Source organism: Plectropomus leopardus, chromosome 23, assembly GCF_026936395.1.
Source record: "Plectropomus leopardus strain MGB_pleo_1.0 chromosome 23, ASM2693639v1, whole genome shotgun sequence".
NCBI lineage: Eukaryota > Metazoa > Chordata > Actinopteri > Perciformes > Serranidae > Plectropomus > Plectropomus leopardus.
In genome coordinates, this window is record NC_142198.1 from 7,480,405 (window position 1) to 7,500,767 (window position 20,363).

Consider the following 20,363-nt stretch of genomic DNA (forward strand, 5'->3'; position numbering starts at 1 on the left):
ATTCCAACAACACGGCTGCCACTTTAGGTAATCTTCAGCCAGTAGTTTTTGAATTCCAGAGCGATCATATTCCACTCTCTGATGTTAAAGGAAGCGGAGCGAATGTCTGTGACTTGCGCTAGCATGCCTGGGAGGGAGAATCACATGTCGTTCTGCTGCGGCTTGTTTTTGTAGGCGGTCCAGTGGAGGCTGGGTGGTTTTTTTGGGGAATGCCCACCCCTTGTGTTGAAACAGTTAGTCAACAGAAAATGCATCATTCTAAATTGCCAGTTAAACAAAATAAAGTGGCTCAGATATCACAGATGAAGTTTATGTGCTGTGTAAGGTCTTGTGTGGAGCTTTCCCAAGGTTTGGCGAATATAAAGCTGATAGAACTATTAGGGGAGAAGAGTTTGAAAGCCATACAGACGAAATGTTGCAATAGGTCAGCCTCTGCTCAATATTTGATTATGAACTTTATGCTTGCAATATTTATTTAATCAATATCCATAAAAATATGACAAGCAATGTGGCTTTAGTGATGGCTATATAGACTGAAATATCTCATCAACTATTGGATGGACTGCCATGGGATTTTGAGCAGACATTCATGGTCCCCAGAGGATGAATGCTACTGACTTTGGTGATTCCCTGAATTTTCCTGTAGCACCACAAACAGGTGGTTTAGCCCAGAATCTACCAAATGTATCAGCACAACATTGGATACAGACCCTTGAAATTTCTCCTTTTTTTTTTCTGTAGCGCTACCATTAGGTTGATATTTTTGGTGTCTACTGACAGGCCTTGACAAACATTGTATGGATTGTCGTGTAATTATTTAAATGTTACTTTGAATTGCGTGGTATTGTTTATTCGCCCACACAAGCAAGTTGAAGTGGTCACTTTGCAATGGGTATTTGTCACTATTTTTGTAAACATTGAAAAGAATAATTTATATTGATGATCTGTAGAACAGAAAAAACTGCATGCTTTGTCCAGTGCAAGTATTTCACGATAAAGCCAAGAAATTGGTCTATAGAATTTATCAGGGCAAATGAGCCATTTGATTATTTTTGACCTCCTTTCATGTTAGTATTGTGTCATGGGTGTGGCGATCAATAAATCGATGATAAAAATCATTAGTTGCAGCCCTAGCCGTCCCCAGGCGTCATTCACAAAGAGTGACATAAGTACAAGTCATAATCTGTTGACCTCCTCACTCCATCCAGTGTCCCCTGCACAATCAAATGGGTCGGCGGCTTTGGGAATGTGTTGTGAGGTTATTACAACAGTAATTCCACCACTCTCAGCCCCTCCTAAATTGACAGCTGTCAGGGGTTAGCAGGGCCAAGTGGGATGTGGTGCACAGTGAATGGGACGTTGTGGCCTTAAGGACCTCATAACTGCCTCAGTACAGCACTCAACTCAGCAGCTTTGAGGAGAGTAGACAGTTTTTAATGGCCAGTACATATTGATAATTCATGAGCAGTGTCAGCTAATGTCACTCTGTATGAGGTCTGTATGTATTTTATGAACATGGCATTGTTTAAGCTGGTGTCCACCTTCTCACATTGTGCTATAATTCAGTATTTTCTCACAGCCTACTCATGTCAGGCATCCTGCATTCAAAATGGCTCTGTCCTCTGTTTGTTTGGCTGTTTGCTCAGGGCTGTGGGAGAGAGAGTTCAGCGGTGAGAGCACAGATCATCGTACCTTCTTGGGGAAGAAATACACCAAAGTGATGATGATGCACAGAGCAGGTAAAAAAAAAAAAAAACAGCCCAAAAAACAGTCTGTCACTGCTGTACTCCTGCCAGCAAATAAATGCAGCGAAAAGCAATTTGAGTTCTAAAATGGCTTGAACATCTGTAAGGTCCAATCTGCTTCTCTCCTATTTATCACAGTGTACCTTATGATTTATTTAACACGCTTTTCATATTTTATGCATTGTCTTAAAACAACAGCAAGGCAGAGCGAATTTTCTGCGGCATTAAAAGGTGTTAGAGGCATACGTTGTATTGTGTTTAATGTTATAGTATAATGTCATTTTCAATTTATGAAAAAGATTATCTTAGTGATCCTTTGTCATACTGTCTAAAGTTGCATTCACATTATGTTTGAATGGATTCAGCTCTGTAGTGTTTTCTCCTTAAGCTCAGTTCATTTAGGGAAAGTGAGAGCTCTTCAAGTGACTGCAGTGACACAGCCGAAATTACAAGCCTGAACTTCCAAAAGAGCTGCTGTGGAGAACTACTGCTCTGAACTACTGCTGAAAAGCAAGAATGTTACATTATGGCAAATTTCTCTCCTTGACTCTGATCTTTCCTCACCTCAGTGCATGCCTCCGCCTGTCATTTCCTCCAGGTTTTTACCGTCACCATGAAGACATTGAAAACATGGTACAGGTCTTGGAGGCGCCTCTAAGCGGGGGCAAGGCCAGCATGGTGCTCCTGCTGCCCTTCCACGTCGAGAGTCTTGCGAGGTTGGAGAAGCTGCTGACCCTTGAGCTGCTGTCCAAGTGGCTGGAGAAGACCAATATCACCAGTATGACCATCTCAATGCCCAAGGCGAACATCACCAGCACACTCAGTCTGCAGGTTAGTAAAAACAACTTTAACCCTTTGGTATGTTAGGGTACTCAAAAGTCAAGGTAAGTTTAAACTTCTATATATAGATGGATAACAAGTCCCAACTCACTCCCTCTATGTTTATGTGAAGCTATAATATCCCAGCTGCTGCCATCTTGTGCTTTATTCAGAGCTGGAGTCAATGCAGTAGCAATATCCGTGGTGGGGGAGTTCCTGTCAAAACACCTGTTCGACCATCGAACATGAGTGCATGGATTGGCTGTTCTCATTTTGCTCATCCTCATTTTGTAGAATTGAATAACTTGGAGTTATTAGTTTGGCTTATGTCCCATTCACTAACATGGAGGGGCAGGCTTTATGGCTTATATTGCAGACAGACACCAGGAGGTGATCGAGGTTGAAAAGCTACTCTTTGGGGTAACTTTCATGTTGTCCATCTTTATATACTGTCTGTGGTCCACATGTAGTTTGTTTTTTTTTTTGGGGGGGGGGGTTCGAGTTCCAGCGTCTTTTTCCAATTGTTTACCAATGAACAGAAAGAGTACATGTGGCCGCCTAGAGAAAAGATACTGCACAGATTTTGTTTCTTCTTCTAGTTGAAAAGTACTAAACTTTTTAGAGGTGCTGTTGTTGTCACTGTGACGTGTCCCAAGCTGCACCATATGTCAGTCAGAAACTATCACAATCAGGGATGTGATTTTTCTGGATTAATTCTCAATTAATTTTTTTTTTTCGACCTTGAAATGCGACCCATAAGAATCATGCAAATCCATTAAAAACATATATTTATCTGGGAAGACGGGGGTCATAGAGGTCATCTGGCCCTGGCATGTTGTTTTAGCCCTCCATTATTCTCCTGTTTGATTGTTTATTTGTCACAAAAGAAGAAAGAAGACAGCAATGTAGTCAAACAGAGAGCTTGTTCACAACAACACATTATGACGTTATTAGCTGCATCGAAATTGTGTAACGTTAATTTTATCCCTGGAGTGATTGCTGACAGCGTGGCTGATTTTACACCCTGATTCCATCACTGCGGCTCAGAACTAAATGAGACACCTGTGTGATAAGAACCGAAATAACAACCAAAGATAAAAATTATGCACACTGTTAATTGGCTCCCATGGTTATAAATGCAGCATTTTGGTCAGACCTTGTCATTTACACGCTTTACTTTGGTAGAAGAAAGTCTGGCATTGTTTTAAGTGTTTTATGTGACATATTTAAAATAGATCCTTCATCATCCAACTAAACACACAAAACATACTCACTCTGTACTTAAGTCATATATAATATTACCTACTCGTATTGTAAGCCTTGGCCTACTTTGAATATTTGTGTTTCCATGTTTTCTAATGCTACTGTGAGATTATCTGGTGAATATGACTTTTGCTGTCCATTAAACAAGAAATTAGCATTAGTGTTTCATCTCATAAGGTACTTCATTCATGGTTCTGATGATGTCGCTTGTGATTAGCAACCCCAACTCTTTCGCATTGAAATGCTCGTGGCTGGATAGGAAAATCCAGAATTGACCTAATGAGTTGATAACCAGCTTTGTTACAGCGGGTATCCAGATGGCCAATGTTAGGGTTAGTAAAGCCAGATAATCAAAAGATATTCTGGATATGATGAACCTGCTTTGTAGTTTAGGCCTCAGGACTTTATATACAGATTGCATAACTTTGCTGTACTTGATTTGCCGAATTTACAAGAGTGGGAAAACAATTAAGAATTTTGCAGTAAACAGCTTTTCAGAGTTTATAAAGTTTCCCCAAACAAATCAACTCCTGAAACTCTGCAGTTTTTTAAGGCAGTGTGGTACTTTTTCCCAGGATAACAAAGGGGATGTATTGCGGGTTACAGTTCTCTTAAAATTGTGTACTGTGCAACCATTAAGAAACAAGAGCAGCTTGTTCTTCTTAGCGGATTATGCCCTCATTACCATCATAAAGCCACCGCTGCATGGAACACTACATAATGCCAGCCAGGGAAGACCGATTTATTAAATATCCAACCGAGGTCCGACTGCCTGGTTTATAGTCCGATGACGTGATTAAGCTTCGTAAGTAGCCATGTGCTTCTGTTTGTTTGAGAAACGATGGAAGATTCCTTGTGAACAGCAGACAAAATGAATGGTGTGATTTATTTAATTTTGGTGTCTTTTTCTGCGTTTTTGTCATTTGCCGATCACATGTACAACAACGACACTGAATGTTGCGGGTGATTGTTGTGCTTTTATCACCATATGGGTTATAAGCCTGTTGCCTGTGTCAGCAAGCTTCTGTCAATGTAGAGTTACCTTCACTAACAAGCTGCTGTTAATGTCAAGATATTGTTGTCATAAATATAAATATAATCCAAGTGATTTTTTTATGAAGCACCCTTTGGCTTTTCTGCCAAATAAAAGCGCTCTGTGGGCACATGCCCTTACAGAAGGATGGAATACACTTGACCTCAGCCTCCATCAATTATTAATTCATTTAATTGTGATGCCTTGCTCCGTGATACACTCTAGCTATAAATAAATCACATCATAATGTTTTTGTATCCCATATAGTATATTTCTCATACTTTGAGGCCTATATAGGTCAGGCTATTACATCATTCCTGTCTTCTATGGCTGGCTGAGTGGTATTTCTGCTGTCTGCTCTGAAATGTTTAGATTTAAGACTTAGCTGATTTTTTTTTGCCTCATTTGAAAAGCTGAGAAAGTTTGGGTTGCACCAACAAGGATAAATTTAATCTAAGATTAGCTTTAATCAGAGTTTAGTAAAACTAGGGTTAAAATGAGTAAATCCAGATTAAAAATTAAGTGGAGCTCTGTTGCACCGTCAAAGATGAATCTCGCTTTAGTAAAGCCAAGTTTATTTATTTAAACAGAATTTGAACTGAGTTTGATAAATAGAGACAAGCGTCCTATCAAAGGACATATTAAAACAGAAATACTTCAATAAATAAATATAACAGCATGCATCTAGTAAGTATAAAAGATAGTTGGACGGGGGGCGTTATCCATTTAAATGGCAGCTTTTCCATAACAATAATCATGACATAAGGCTCACAGAATCAGTGACTTCTTTTAAATCACTTCTTAAAACACATTAACCCATTTTTATTTAATTAATTTATTTTTATTTTATTATAACCTTTTTAAATCATGTTTTATTTGTTTTATTTACTTTTATTTGTTGTTTTATCGCTTTTGTTGCTTATTGTTTTTTTTTTTGTTTTTGGTCTTTTTCTTTGTATTATTTCATATTGACATTTTATGTTCTTTGAGAAACTTGTAGGCTGAAATAATGGCACAATATTGCCAAACCAGAGAACATAAAAAAAAGTTTGGCAGTTGGCCAGCCTTTCTGTCCAGCTCCAAAACAGTGTCCTTGGTGCACGGTATCTTGACAAAAATTCATCATCATTATAAAAGTCAAGTGGGTTGAGTCTGTCTTTTAATTTTCTTCAGGGAAGTTGATTATTTTGCTTAATTCCATCTCAAAAAGGCAGCCATTGTAACAGTTAAACCACCTCAACTGTATGTTTAAAGTTAACCCTGGATCACAGTTTAAAGTTGTGGTGCAACAGAATTCAATTTAACCTAAGTAAAAACGAAACTGAGATTTAAAAAGGGGGTTGAATTTAATCCTTCATCATTTTAAGAGAGTTTTTAAGTAATCCTTGTTGGTATAATCCAGCCGTAGAGTGCAATAGAGGGCCTTTAGTAGTTTTTTTTTAATCTCACTGAATTTTACAATCTAACCATGAGACACCCTGTTCCATTTTAGGGTCATGTCTTTAAACGAGGTACATCTAGGTTTGTGATGCATGCTTTTCCCTCTCCCTCTGGTGTGCATGCAGCTACAACACTGCCGCATGAGCTGTTGCTCCTGAATTTTCCCCAAGGGCCTTGGCTGGCTCTGGCAAATCCGGAGTGAGTGTGAACAACCAGATGCTCCGTCCCCAGCAGGCGCAGTCCATCTTGTATTAGCCTAATTTTAACACTCACCTCACCTGCCCTAGCAACAGGGTTTGTGGTGGGTTTTTTTCCAAAGGGGATCTACAGGTAGTCAGGAGTTACACTGGTTCATTCTTTTGTCTTTTAATCCATGTTCCCTGCATTTGTATTTCATACAGCGAATAGAGGTGATATGCTTATACAGCACATTAAACATGGACTGGAGAAGCTGTTTCTTAGCTTCTTTTAATACTGTAGTGGAATTTGACAGAGTGAATCCCTTCATGCAGCCTCTATTGTACTTTCTTTCCTTTAGTTTTCTATCTTTCATTCATTTCCTGTTTCCACACACTGCATCATTTTTCACTTCACCTGATACGGTTTCTTATATCTCCAAGAAATCCAGTCATCATTCTCATTGTTTCTTTGCCTTTTTCATCCTCTTTGCTTTTTGCACGTCTCCTCTTTTTTGTTCCGTGCCTCTGTCTCGGCCACCTCCTCTTCCTGACTCGCACTCTGCTTATCTCCGTTCCCTTTCTCTTCCCCTTCAAGAGTAATTTTTTCTCTATTCATATGTCTTTCCTCTTCCTCCTCACTTGGCTCTGTTCTATCCTCTCTTGCTGCTCTGCCTCCATGTTCTGCAGTATTTCTCTAATGCAGGGTCTTTCTCTTTGTTGTCCTTCTTCATGCGTTCTTCACCTGTGGCCTCTGCTTCTTGCCTACTTTTCCTTCTTTCTCTTTTTTCCTCTTTAGTGCTCTTAGTAACTGAAGCAGTGGCCTGGCTTGCCCTTTCCAGTTCAATGCAGACTCTGACTCTGGTGAGTTCAAATGTCACGTCTTCCTACACTTCTCCTCTCTCCCTTGAGGTGATGGGCATCCAGCTGTACTCACAGCATTGGGCTGTAACAGTCTTCAGCAGGGAATCAAACCCTGGCTGCTAGGAGGCTAAGAGGGGCCTGAGGATGACCATGACCTGTGGCTCCTCTGTGGGCTTCCAAAGCCTCCCACAGACTTCCTTTTGCAGGAGCACAAAGGTCATGCCACCGCCCAGCTGGTAGTCTGCCTGTATCTGTGCTCCTCTTGGCCCCAGAGTCAGCAGGTAGCTGGTCTGAGTCAGAAGACAGGAAGCCAGGAGGAGCACCAGGCAGACAGGCAGCAGCTTAGTGGCCGCTGATGCTAATGTGAGTGCATGGGGCTTGTTAAGGTTCACACAGGCCAGACCGGAGGCTGTGTCGGGCTGCTGACTGAAAGGTTGGAGAGTTGTCGAGCCAGTGTAAGAGCACGTATTTGACCAGGGCAAGGGGTCCGTAGCAGGGGCAAGGGCACAGACAAGTTGCTAGAATCACACAGGCCTCCACACCTTGGAGAATATCCTCCTGATGTGGGTCATGGCAAAAAGAAAGTTTCCTTTTCAAGTGTATTGTACTGACATTAGTTACAGGCATAGTTCTGCTGTTAACTTCTTTCATTTGCAGTTACCAAACAATGCACCCACTAGGGATGTTTCTGTCAAGCTTTTTGTATGTGTGCCTGATTTTTTACGAGCTGCATGCAAATATTGATGGTCTTGGTTCTAAACTATAAATTGATGAATAGACAAGTGCTAACACCATGTCGGAACTACAGAAACTCAAAGTTTGGATTCATCAGTGCGTCACTCAATAGACGCTCTTCCCTCACAAATGATCTTTGGCTGAGTGCACACACACCTGACAACAGCCAAGTTAAATTTTGGTCTATCAACAAGTAGGGCTGAATAATTAATTACATTCAGTCTGACATCGCAACGTAATAGCCTGCAATTTTCAAGTCACAAAAGCTACGGCTAAAAAAAAAACCCAATAACAACTAGGCTGGAAACACCTCTAGATGAGAATTGACAAAGAAAGCAACTCGTAAAATGCCACATGCCAGCTTTTATTTTGCAGTGCTACAGTATGAAAATAGACAAGAACAGCTTTTAATGCATTCACATTTATGTGTTACATTATTTGCTGTAGAGAGTGTAGTAAAGCAAAAGAACTTTCCCACTGTGGATGTGCTGGGAGCAGACAAGGTGCTGGCAGTTGGAGAAGAGACTCTGTGTGCGTCTTGATGCAAGTACTTTTAACAAGGTGTTTACAACAAGGCGAGAGGTATAGCCACAGTCAGTGTGCACTTTAGTTTGTGCGATTTATTACAATACTGTAACTGACTGGAGGCCAGTAAGATTCATATTTCTTTTGCATATTTGAGTGTCCACAGCTGGCCTGTTGTTCTGTGTTGCGTGGTTGTTCTTTTGTCAGATATTATTCAGGTTGTGATGATTATATTACATGTTTACAAGGCTTGAAGAATTCAACAGCTTAACAGAGAATGTGATTCATATCATGCATCAATTCATCTAATTGTATCAGAACACGTAGGCCTGGCCCTCTCAAAAAAGCAGTGTATATTGATGGTTTCCAATGTTGTGTAGCTCATACAATAGAAGGATATATTGCTTGTGTGTTTGGGGTAATACAGATGAGGAAAAACATACTCTATTGCAGTATTGGTCAAAAAAAAATCGTGATAACTTTTTCCACCCTCACTGTTCAGCCCTATCATCCAGTAACTTAAATTGTAGTGCGTTGAATTAAGTGACATTTAGTGGAAAAGTTGCAGATTGCAACCAGCTGAAACTTCTTTGTGCCCAGCTATAGAAGAACTACGGCCGCTGATGCAAAAAGGCAGATGACCCCATCTAGAGCCAGAGTTGGGTTTGTCCATCCTTATCTACCGTACATCATGGTGGACTCCATTGGTTAGAACCCACTCTGCAACGCTGACTTTTTTCACATTACAATCATTAAAAAATAAAGTAAAATTTGTCACAGAATGTCAGCTGTTTCAAATAAATACAAAAAATATGACCTTCTTGTTCCCATTTATACTGTCAAGGGTGATGATTTTTTTTATTTTTTTAACAGATTTGTTAGTTCGTTCAGCAAAAAGGCTCACACTGTGAAGACTGGCTGTCATAAAGTAGATCAGGCTTAGGTGAGCAAAACACAGTAAAGAAAGGATTGGCATTTAAGATAGCGCCGGACCATTAAAATCTTCTTCAGACATCTCTGTTGCTCACCATTACTCACCAGCAAGAGACGAACCTGAAGATACATTAAGTTTGAATGCAAAGCAGATTTTCACCTTGTATTATTTGTCATTTTGTACGATTATGAAGTGGAGTCACACAATGTCTGGATGAGTGCTTTTTTGAAAATTAAGTTAAAACATTTTCAAATTGCATGGATGCGTCTCCACCTCTTAGTTCACTTAAGTTTGGATCCATTTGCATGTTTCCATTGGCTTTGCGTTCAGTCTGGACACACTTTTTGAGTCAGCGAGAGACAGGAGTTGGAGGTTTGACTGTTGTGGATGAGTAAGAAAGACATTGTGAGAGAGAAAGAGAGAGAGAGAGGTTAGTTGAACCTGACAGATACAGAGGGCATGTCAGTAAAATCCATTTCCTTAGGGCAAGGTACACTGACTGGAACCTATTACCATGTCCTCTGTGGATGTACGTTGTAACCTCATCATTGACTGATGAAATCCACTTTGGCCTCCTTCTAGTTTAACAAACATCTCTGAAGAGTTGTGCTGCCATGTTATTCCACGAGCAATGCCCTGAAGAACAAGCTTTTGACATTAACATTGTCAGGACACTCTGGGGAGGAGGCTGTAATCTAGAACTAAAGCTTGAAACAACTCTTTTTGACACAGCCGCGACTTTGCCAGGGAAAGAGCAGAAAACGTACTGTTGCACTGTTGCACAAATCCTCTTTTGTCTCCGTGAGAGAGTTTGCCAGACAGAAGGAAAAAAAAACAAACTTTCAACTCTTGTAAACAACTAAAATTCGCTGTACTTTGCTCTCATTACATAACCTAATTACCGGCAAGTACTTGAATGTTTCGGCCTCCGCTTCTCTGACTCGTCAAGAGTTGTCTGCCTCTGTTTGAAAAGAAAAAAGAGGCGCATTCGAGGAATCATTATGAAAGGAATGAAGCTCTGAACAAACCCTCGACCCACTCCAATCTCATTTCATCTGTCCGTCCCGACCCCTCTGGCCAGTGACAGCCTGCCATGTCTTCTCTGACGATCATTTTTCCAATTGGCTCGGGCAAATAATTGCTCATCACTGCGCGTTAATGCTGTTTACCACTCTGTCTGTCAGCGCTTGGGACGGCCATGAGATTAGAGGGCGGCATCTGGACAAACAGAAGATCGTAGTGTGTGTACGCCAACCCTAACACTAGTGCGGGGCAAATGAGAGCAAACAAAATCACGCACCTCTGGGTCACGCAACATGGATTTGCACCCATTCCCTCCCTCACCTCTGTCCTCTCTTTCATATCACTCCCAGAGATCTAATTCCTTTTTGTAGGTCTCACATGTGACTGTGATACGCCATCAGTCAGCGGCCGCACGTTGGCTCCGCTGACCTAAATAGAAGTGACATTCGCAGGCAAGTGAGCTGAAGAGGTGGAGGAGGACGAGGGGGGTCAATGATTGCTCGGGGACAAGGTGGAAAGCGTCACTGAGAACTATAAATAGCCGCAGGATTCTGCCTTTCTCTTTCTCCCTGTCCTCCTATTTGTGGCGCTCTCCTCTGGTGAAGGGCAGACTGTGTCGGAGTCTGTAGTCGGGAGACGGAGAACCCTCTTAACAAGCCTGGCCCAGAGGTCAGTGGATAAACCACCCTCATCGCTCTCTCCCTCCGTCTCTGATCCAGTGCTGACCAGGCCACACGCACGCACACACTAATGGTCGAGCTCCATTCCGGCCGCATCTCCAGTCGGTGACTAAGACATATGAGTGTGCACCGGAGAGCTCACTCAATCACGGCTAATGAGGTCAAAAGGCCATCAAATATTTACAAGAGCGCACTCCGCAGTATACAGTGTCGAGGGACAGCTGTTTTAACACCGCTACCACTGCCCTGCATCATATGAATTAATCAGATGTGTTCCATGGCCATTGCTTAAATATCTCGCTAAAAGCTAAGGCTTTTTTTTCTTTTCTTTTTTGTCCTTTCATTTGCGGTAAAACAGCCTTGTGGAATAAAAAGCAGTTCATGGGTATGTGTGAGCGAGTGAATGAGAACGCATTGACCGTGCAAAAAGAGGTAAAAGCCCATGTAAATAAGATACCAATAGCGGTATCACTGATGAGACTCAATAAAGAGATAGAGAGGCTTTGAAGCCTCAAGAGAGCGGATAGAAAGAGAAGGGTTTCTATTTATTTTTTTTTTTAAAGCCTGCATCAAATGTGTCCGTGAAATGGAGCTGTGATGATGCCAGTGCCACATACTGCATACTTGAAACCACCCACACAGAATGTTAAGGGCAGTATTGAATTAAGCAGAACACGTCTGTGGTTGTTTAAGGTGGCGATAGCTTAAAAGAATCATTTGGGCGGGCGTGATTAGGAAGCCTGAGGGAACAGGAGGTGTAAACTGTGCAGGAGCAGTAGACGTTTTACCACTAGTTTTTGTGATTTTTGGACTTTTTATAGTCACGATGTGGACTTTACAGTTGTTTGGACCATGTTGGATTTATTTTGTTTCAGTCAGGTCAGCTTATGTTGATGTTAGGAGGTTAAATCATAGCTTCTGGTGTTTAAGAATTTAAACCCTTTGCGTTCTGATGCAGACGATGCATCAAGATTTATTAATTATTTATATATTTATCTTGGCATCCTCACTTTTGTTGGACGTGAAAGAGGCAGACAGGAAACAAGGGGAGAGTGAAGGGGATGACATGCAACAAAGGTCCTCAGTAGGGGTCGACCGATATTTGTTTTTGAGGGCCGATACCGATTATTAATAGTTAATGAGACCGATAACCAACATTTGGAATCGATATGCATTTACAATGAAAATTAAAATCTCTTGGGATTTTGGGTGATTTTGTCTCCATAACACTACTTGAAAGAAAATGTATGAAATACACATTTAGGTGTTTATCTTAGATTTCTGTTTTGGAAATGTATGCAAAAAGACAATATATCATTGGACAATGCCTCTTTGCATAACTTGGAATACAAAAATAATTGTCTTAATGTAAGTAATCAGATGGGGAGGTTTGGTGGTGATATTTGTTGGTTATAATTTTTTAGGTTGTGTCTTTTTTTTTCTTAATAATGTTTGATAATATACACTTTTAAAGGAGGTTTTTTCAAAATGACCCTTTTCTCATACTCTTAACCATAAATCTCCACCTCAGCGGCACTTACATATAATAAACTTTCCAGTTTTGTTTCTCTCTATACTCTGAAAGTTTTTACAGAGGGTTTTAATCACATATTATTCATAGCCTTATATGTAAAAACATGTTGAAAATTGATTTTTATTTTAAAGACGGTGTTTCCTGATTTATGGAGTAATAAAAAGAGAGACAGAAAATTCCCTCTGTAAAAACCTTTGACTCTTTTTGTGTTTTTGTGCTGGAAATGTGTACAAATTACCACATATTTAATGAGATAATGCCTTGTTTACATATGTAAACATTCATTTTCAGAAATCTTGTTGTATACACAACAATTGTCTTTGGCAAGCAATTAACCAGAAAAGTTTAATGGTGATATCAATAATTTAAAAGATTTTACCCTGTTCATCTGTGGTGTCTCCCCTTCAGAACTTTTTTAATCAAAAATAGCATATAGATTTTAGTTCCACCTCCTTATTTGTTAGAATTTTTCTTGTTTTTTTCTGTTTTACATCATTGCAGACAACATTTTCTAGGTTTTTTCATTATTATGGCATTGGCATCATTGCTAATTGTCAACTGAATACGTCATCTTTTAGGACTCATAATGTTTTGTTTGTTTTAAACTACTTTCTGACTTTTCATCGAGCAAATAATAAATCCAGAATATAATCAATATCAAAGTAGTCACGAGCATTCAGTTCAATGCACAACCATACAAGACTTTTCATTGGATGTTGGCCGTTACCTAACTGTTGTTCTCTTTACTAAGTTGCTTGGCACGTCTTCCTATTTGACAGCTGAAAATAATATAAAAAATTGAAAATACCTGACGATAGTGGAAGTAGTTGTTATGTGTGGTGTGTAGTCTTTCTGAGTTTTTGATCATTTTAAGCTCTTTTCCCAGCTTGAGTCCTATAGTTTGTGAGCAGCAGCTAATATAAAAGGAGCAGTGTTAAGCAATAGTCTACCTTTTTGATCTCTGCTTTCTTCTCATCTGTCTTTTTTTACCCCCATTGTCAATATTATGCGTGCTCTGTCTTATACCATCAGCTGCAGTGTCTCCTCACCGATAGAGTTGTAACATGTCCCGGCTGCCACAACCTATCCCCTTAAAACCCCCACAGGTACACCCAACAAGCTACTTAGTGGGCTCAACCATCAAGCTGAAATAATGTGAAGCTGAGTGCTGCACGCCTGAGGGTTGATGCCATGCTACCTCAGGCCCGGTTAGACTGCACCGCTGTAGGCCGAGTAAGCCTAACACACACACACACACAGAGGAAACCACCAGCTGACAATGCCTGTGGCTCTCACTCGCAGACAAATAGCTCATTGATGCTGTGTGCAAGGCATCAGCAGTCGGCCCAATGCTGTTCCATCTAAGATTCATGTGGTGCTTCAGAGAGAAAGGGCAGCCAAAGAGCACCTCCCAGAGGTTTTTTTCTCCCCATATAATGCAGTGCCACACCTCGGTGGTGCACGAGGCCTCCACAGGCTCCTCTGACACCCCTGGTCTGTTTCCCAGCGCAGCGCCACGGGGTGCCTTAATTTTTAAACGTGTTACAGCTTAAAAAAAAATTAACCGAGTGCTTTTGCCTTGACGTGCAGAGCAAGAGAGTCAGAGAGGGAGTCGTGGGGTTGGTTTGTACTATTTATATGCTTCATAGTGGCACCTGCACGACTGTAGGCCAAGCGAGCTGGGTCCTCATGGAATTGTGGTGAAGAAAACGGGGAAGGGTTTACGTGGGTGACACAGAAGCCTTTTTCCTCACGCACACATTTGTCTTCAGCAATCTTGGGAATCCACCGGCTTAAGTCTGTTTCCTCGTTAGATAAGGAGCAGAAAAACCTGGAGATGATTGCAGACGGAGATGGAGAAGTTGAGAGAGCGATGTGTACCGTGGGCTGAGCCGGGGCCCTGTCAGAGAAAGAGAAGGATGAGGCCGCAGGAAAAAAGACTGAGCTAGGAGCAGAGGCAGAGAGAGACAGAGTGGGATAAAATAGAGGCAGGCGGGGCAGATGAGGGATGGGGATGCCAGCCAAGTGGCAGAGCAGCAGAGGAAGACAGTGATGTAGTGGTAGCGAGTGGAGGAAGAGAGGAAGGAGTGGAGGAATAATGGATGAGGACAATAGAAGTGCATTAGAGCAGGAGGTGTGTGTGTCTGTGGAGAGGGAGCTTTGCATGAAAACACTTGAATGGGATTGACAGATGCCTACAAGCGTATATACATGTGCTTATTTCATGTTTAGGCTTAAGCCGACATGATCCAGTTGGACTTCCTCTCGTGTGCGCGTCTGAACTTTTAAGTACTAAAGCAGACATGGGTCATTACGATTGTCCATTAGCACGTGGTGAGCAGTATTATCCAGAGCTATAATGATGTGGTTTTGCAGAGAGGGCCAAAGTCAGCGAGGCAGCACCCACAAAGCATTTACATTAACTCTGACAACTCCACTAAAACGGTGGTTCCCAACTGGTGGGGCACGGTCCAAAGGTGGGTCGCACACCCATTCTAAATAGTTCACAAGTGACTCATGACCATGCTTGTAAAAAAAAAGCACTTTTTGTTGAAGTACAATGAATTTACAGCACAGAGCTTTTATTTTGAAATGTGATTTCGTGCTGTAGAGTGAGAGGTGTGTTTTTTTTGGGGTTTTTTTTGAGAACAGTTACTATTTTGTACCCTGTTTTTGTATTATGTGGCTTTTTTTTCCAAAAATGACAATAGGCGCAAGGGAAGGGGTTGGCTGTTTGTTTGTTATGGTTTGTTTGTTTTTTTTACCCTCCCCAAAGCTACAGTTTTTTAAAAAAAAATTTTTTACAGTTTCTGGCTGTGAAAATAGTGACATTTTGGCGATTTTTATTTTGGCAGACCCACAGGTTTTATTTAAAAATCACCCAAAAACAAAACATTTTTATAGAAAAAGAAAATCACAAAAAAAAGAAAATCATTTTAAAAAACCCATTGTAAAAAAAAAAAAAATATTCTAAAAAACAAAAATCCTTAAAAAAAAAACATGGTTTAAACTAATAGCACTTTATTCTAGTAATATGTTTTATTTCATTCTGTGTTAGGCCTTCATGTTATTTCCATTTTGTCAAATAAAATTGAATATGTGGTAATTTTCTTTTGTGCGGACCTTGAACTACTGACAAAGTAGAAATCTGGACCCAGCAGCTGGACCAGTTGGGAATCTCTGCTCTAAATAATTTACTGTTTTCGTCTGCCAGTATTTCCAATAAAGAGTTTGATCAGCAAAAGCTTAAACAATGCTAGAAAACATGATCTTTACCCACTCGTCTCCCTCTGCAACTTTCCTTCCAGCCGTGGCCTCCACGCACATCCACACACAAGTCCGCACGCTCACACCCACACATGCTCTCATCTGGCCCCTGGAGAAGCCTGTCACTGTGAGTGGCCCTCTGCCATGGGAGGATAAACTACCTGTCATGACGACGACTTTCTGTGGAATTCATATCAGAGCCAAAACAAAGGAGGTGCTGAGGTCACGGGGCATCACTCTTAAATTATTCATCCTCTGCTTCCTCCTTCCGTCTCCTCTCTGCCTGTCGCCCACTTTGTTCTGCCAGCTCACAACAAGGGCAACTGTCAGCCTCCTTCCCGTCTCGAATTTTTGGGGGATAGAAAGTAAATAAACATGATGGTCCCAAACTCCTTTAAAAAAAAGTTACTGATTGACTGCTTTCTGCAGGGTATGTTTACGATAATGGTGTGGCGAGTTTCAGGAAGGGCAGTGTGTTTCTCCTACTTCTGAGGGTCACAGCATCATGAAATTTTAAAATGTGCTTTCCCTCCCACTCGTTGTTTGGTCTCCTTGCGTGCATAATTGATCAGTGTCCTGGCAGCTGCTTGTTCGCTTGCAGGACGTCTCTATATAGTGTGGCCTCAAAGCTTTGGGGGAATTCAAGGCAGCGCATAAATTCCATCCCTTTGTTTTTTTTTTTTTCATTCCAGAAACAGTTGTCTGCTCTGGGCTTGACTGACGCTTGGGACCAGAAGGCTGCCGATTTCTCCGGGGTGTCCGACAAGGGCAAGGGGAAACTCCACCTGGGTGGGGTCTTGCACTGGGCTTCCCTTGAGCTGGCTGCTCAAGCTGGGAAAGGAGCCGCAGATCTGGAGGAGGAGAACATAGAAAAGCCCAAGCTGTTTTATGCTGATCACCCCTTTATCATTTTTGTTAGAGACAACGCTACCGGCGCCCTGCTGATGATGGGAGCTCTGGACCACGCAGAAGGAGAATCCATTCACGATGAGCTGTAATACCCATCAACATCTATCCCTTCTCTTGTCTATTTTGGCTCTGTTTCTTACACTCTTGCTCTCAAAGACAACACTGGTTTCTAAGTCGAGACATTGTCATTCACTGTGGCACACTATCACATCAGACTACGGCTGGCTGTCATACATTGACACTGCATAGTCTGGCACTGACTGACACTGACACTGCCATACCCGACAGTTACACACACACACACATACAGACACCTACATGGCATACATAAAAATACAGTACAAGACATTACTAAAGTTGACAGATACAGCACAAAAACTTGGAAAGACTTGCTGCATTGTCTCTCCCGCGCACACACGCGCGCACACACACACACACACACACATACATACAAGGCCTCAGTGATCAAGTCGACACAAAACAAAATGACAAGAATGCACTGACAAACACAAAGATGCTGACATGCAGAAGTGGTTGCACTCACCCAACACTTACAGCAGCATCAACAAAGAACTTAACAAATAGAAGCTCGCAGTGACACTTGAATCCTCCCTGTCAGGCAGACACAATGGCAGATGAGTGTGTGTGTATGTGCACGGTTGACCGACAGATCAAGGGTGCCCACGCGGCTGCGCTCGGTGCTGGCGGGGACCTATGGCGGAGTCCCCTGGGCTACATCAGAGGAAGACTGATGGATCGTCCAAGTGCTTATTGATGAGCCAGCTTAATGCTAATGGCCGTAATGAGTCACAACGCTTGTCAACAACACGGAGAGGACGGGGGAACCTTTTAATCTCTTAATACCATCAGGGATCAATGACACCGTTATGCCGCTGGAACCAAACATGACTGACATCGCTCGACTTAAATGTAACAACTTAATATTTAGGGTGATTACAGCAGTTCAAAGGGGTATGGATTTCCATTTGTATATTTGTTTTTTTAAAGCACCTGAGGGGATTGATTTGATATGTGAGTGAACTATAGAAGCAAAAGTGATTGTTTGATATTTCATATGGTGGTTTTTTTTTTTAAATAAATATTTCTATTTGATACAAACCAATCAATCATCAAAACATGTTTAATCAATATGTAATTTACATAGACTGCCACAGCTCCATCTGTCTCAACAGCACTGATACAAACCAAGACAGGAGGCTATTTTTTACTTTTATTTTATTTTTTTTTACTTCCACCCTGAACCGAATTGGCTGACATTGAGCCTCAAGGGTGTATGGAAGCAGATTTAAAGCCCTGAACCAGCATCAGTTATTGAATTTTTAAGGGGCAACACAGGACAGGCTGGCAGTTCCTAGAAAGTGAGGCAACAACTCTGTCAACAAAACTCCCCAAACAAACACACAAAAAGGTGTGTAGCTGATCAAAAATGCTACATTACAGTACATTTCTGTCCAACTACATAGGCTGCTTTTGCATTGTAATAGAAGTGTCTATTCACACAAACACTCACTGTGTACAGTATGACCTTTTTTGCTTGATGCTGTCAAAATCTGGTACCAGAAAATGTTTATTTTCTTCAAAGTGAAAGTGTGTGCCACATCTGTTCTGTTACAGGGCTAAGTAATGACGTCTAGACGCACAGCTGGTGCGTCTGATGCACAGCATTCAACGACTCTGTTCCAGTAACACTTGGCTATTACAGCTTTGTTCCTAATTTAGCCCTCTGCACAGGTCTGCTCAGCAACAGTAGGTGTCGTGCACGTCTGTGTGTGTGTTCATGTACTGTTCGCGTGTGCATTCATGTGTGAATAAAGCGACCACAATGACCTCTGCAGTGGCCTCCTGTGCAGCAGAGACTTGTAAAGGGCACCATACTGCAGGTATACTCCACACTGAATAAACCCGGGAGCCCGGTTTAGACAAGCCAATGATGGATCCGAGGCCGTCCGCTGTGAGCACATCAATCCTGCTCATTCCAACACCAGCTCCCCGCTGACTCACCTTCACATTTTATTCACTTCACAACACTGACGAACACATGCATGTATACATCCGCTCACAAGGAAAGGTAAGAAAAGCATTTCTCAGCAATCCATAGAACAGCTACATGCACTGTATCCCCTACTTAGAAGTTAGTTTTAATATACCAGTGTAATAATATGTTTTTTAAGGGAGTTTGCAATAAAATAAATATGTGTGGGCTCTATATCCTGTCTTTTGGTACAAATGTTTATGTTTTACCATTTTTCCACTCATGAAAGATTGATGATTTTAATACTTAATCATTTTCTTCTTTTCAAGGGCTTCTCAACGCACAGCTGTATGATGGAAACTGCATAAGGACCCTTTTTTTCAGTGTCTACTGTCACCAGCAAAGTGCTTCAAAGCTGCGAGGTAAGCCTTGAAATGCACACAGGCCTATTGATTTGATTTCTTAATTGGCCAGTTTACATATGCTTATGCTTATTTCCATTTAAATTATGATACTGAGCCAATATTTGCACAATAGGAAATGATTTGTCTCTAGATGACAGCTTTTAGGGGGAAATTTCCAACCAATTAACACAAATAATTCCCCTACCAAAGTGATTTGTGCGAGACTGTATAGGTTTTAGAATATAATTATCCTTAAAAATAGTAATTAAATGTATTTTCAAAGGGAGCAGCCGTGAAATTCCCCATGCCACGATGCTTTTTATATATTTCAAAATGAATACAGTATTCCAAGTTAGATTGTCAAAAGTATCTGTACTTCTGAGGTACCGCTTGTTTAAAGCGATAAACTTTCCATTAATTATACATTAGATAGTATCAAAAGTAAAGAAGCTTTCAAAAAAAAAGATCTACAATCAGATTTTCAACCCAAGGCGAAAGTATACAAAAGTTTTGAAGTATTACAAAAGTTTTGGTATGTGCTCGGTGACTTTCTCTGTACCAGCATTGTTTGCAGGTTGTTTATTTAAAGAAAAGAAAAAAAAAATAGTAACTATTTTTTTATATGCCTAGTACTTTTTGTCTTTTTGCCATGGTATTGAATCATTATTTTATGCCTCCACACTGGACAGAGGTATCACATTTTTGGGTTGAGGTGTATAATAGGATGGAAAAAATGAAGTTATGACATTTTATATCTGAAAGGTTAAGCTTTAGGGCTTGCTTTAATATTACACTTGTGTCGCTCTGTACACAAAATGTGCCTTTCAGAGTCAAGCTATAAAGAAAAGTATGCATTAATATTATTTTCTACTTTCATTAAGATTTTTTTTTACCCACATCATTTCTTATCATAAATATCAAATATTCATTAATTTTCTGAATTTTAACCCTTTAAATGCTAGGTTTTTGTCATGATGCCATTATGTTTTGAGATTGAAAACAAATGCAAAAATTGATTA

At 40.9% G+C, this 20,363-nt stretch overlaps 1 protein-coding gene across 2 annotated transcripts in view; it reads left to right on the forward strand.

The window, feature by feature from the left end:
- Window positions 1–18,794, forward strand: part of serpinh2 (serine (or cysteine) peptidase inhibitor, clade H, member 2) — a 161,412-nt gene extending 142,618 nt beyond the window's left edge. For both annotated transcript variants that reach the window (XM_088073904.1, XM_042512405.2), the window contains 3 exons: window positions 1,647–1,739; window positions 2,344–2,576; window positions 16,731–18,794. In XM_088073904.1, coding sequence (XP_087930030.1) covers window positions 1,647–1,739; window positions 2,344–2,576; window positions 16,731–17,036 — 632 coding nt within the window. In that variant the 3' untranslated portion in view covers window positions 17,037–18,794. The remainder of the gene's footprint in view (window positions 1–1,646; window positions 1,740–2,343; window positions 2,577–16,730) is intronic.
- Window positions 18,795–20,363: the final 1,569 nt, after the last annotated feature.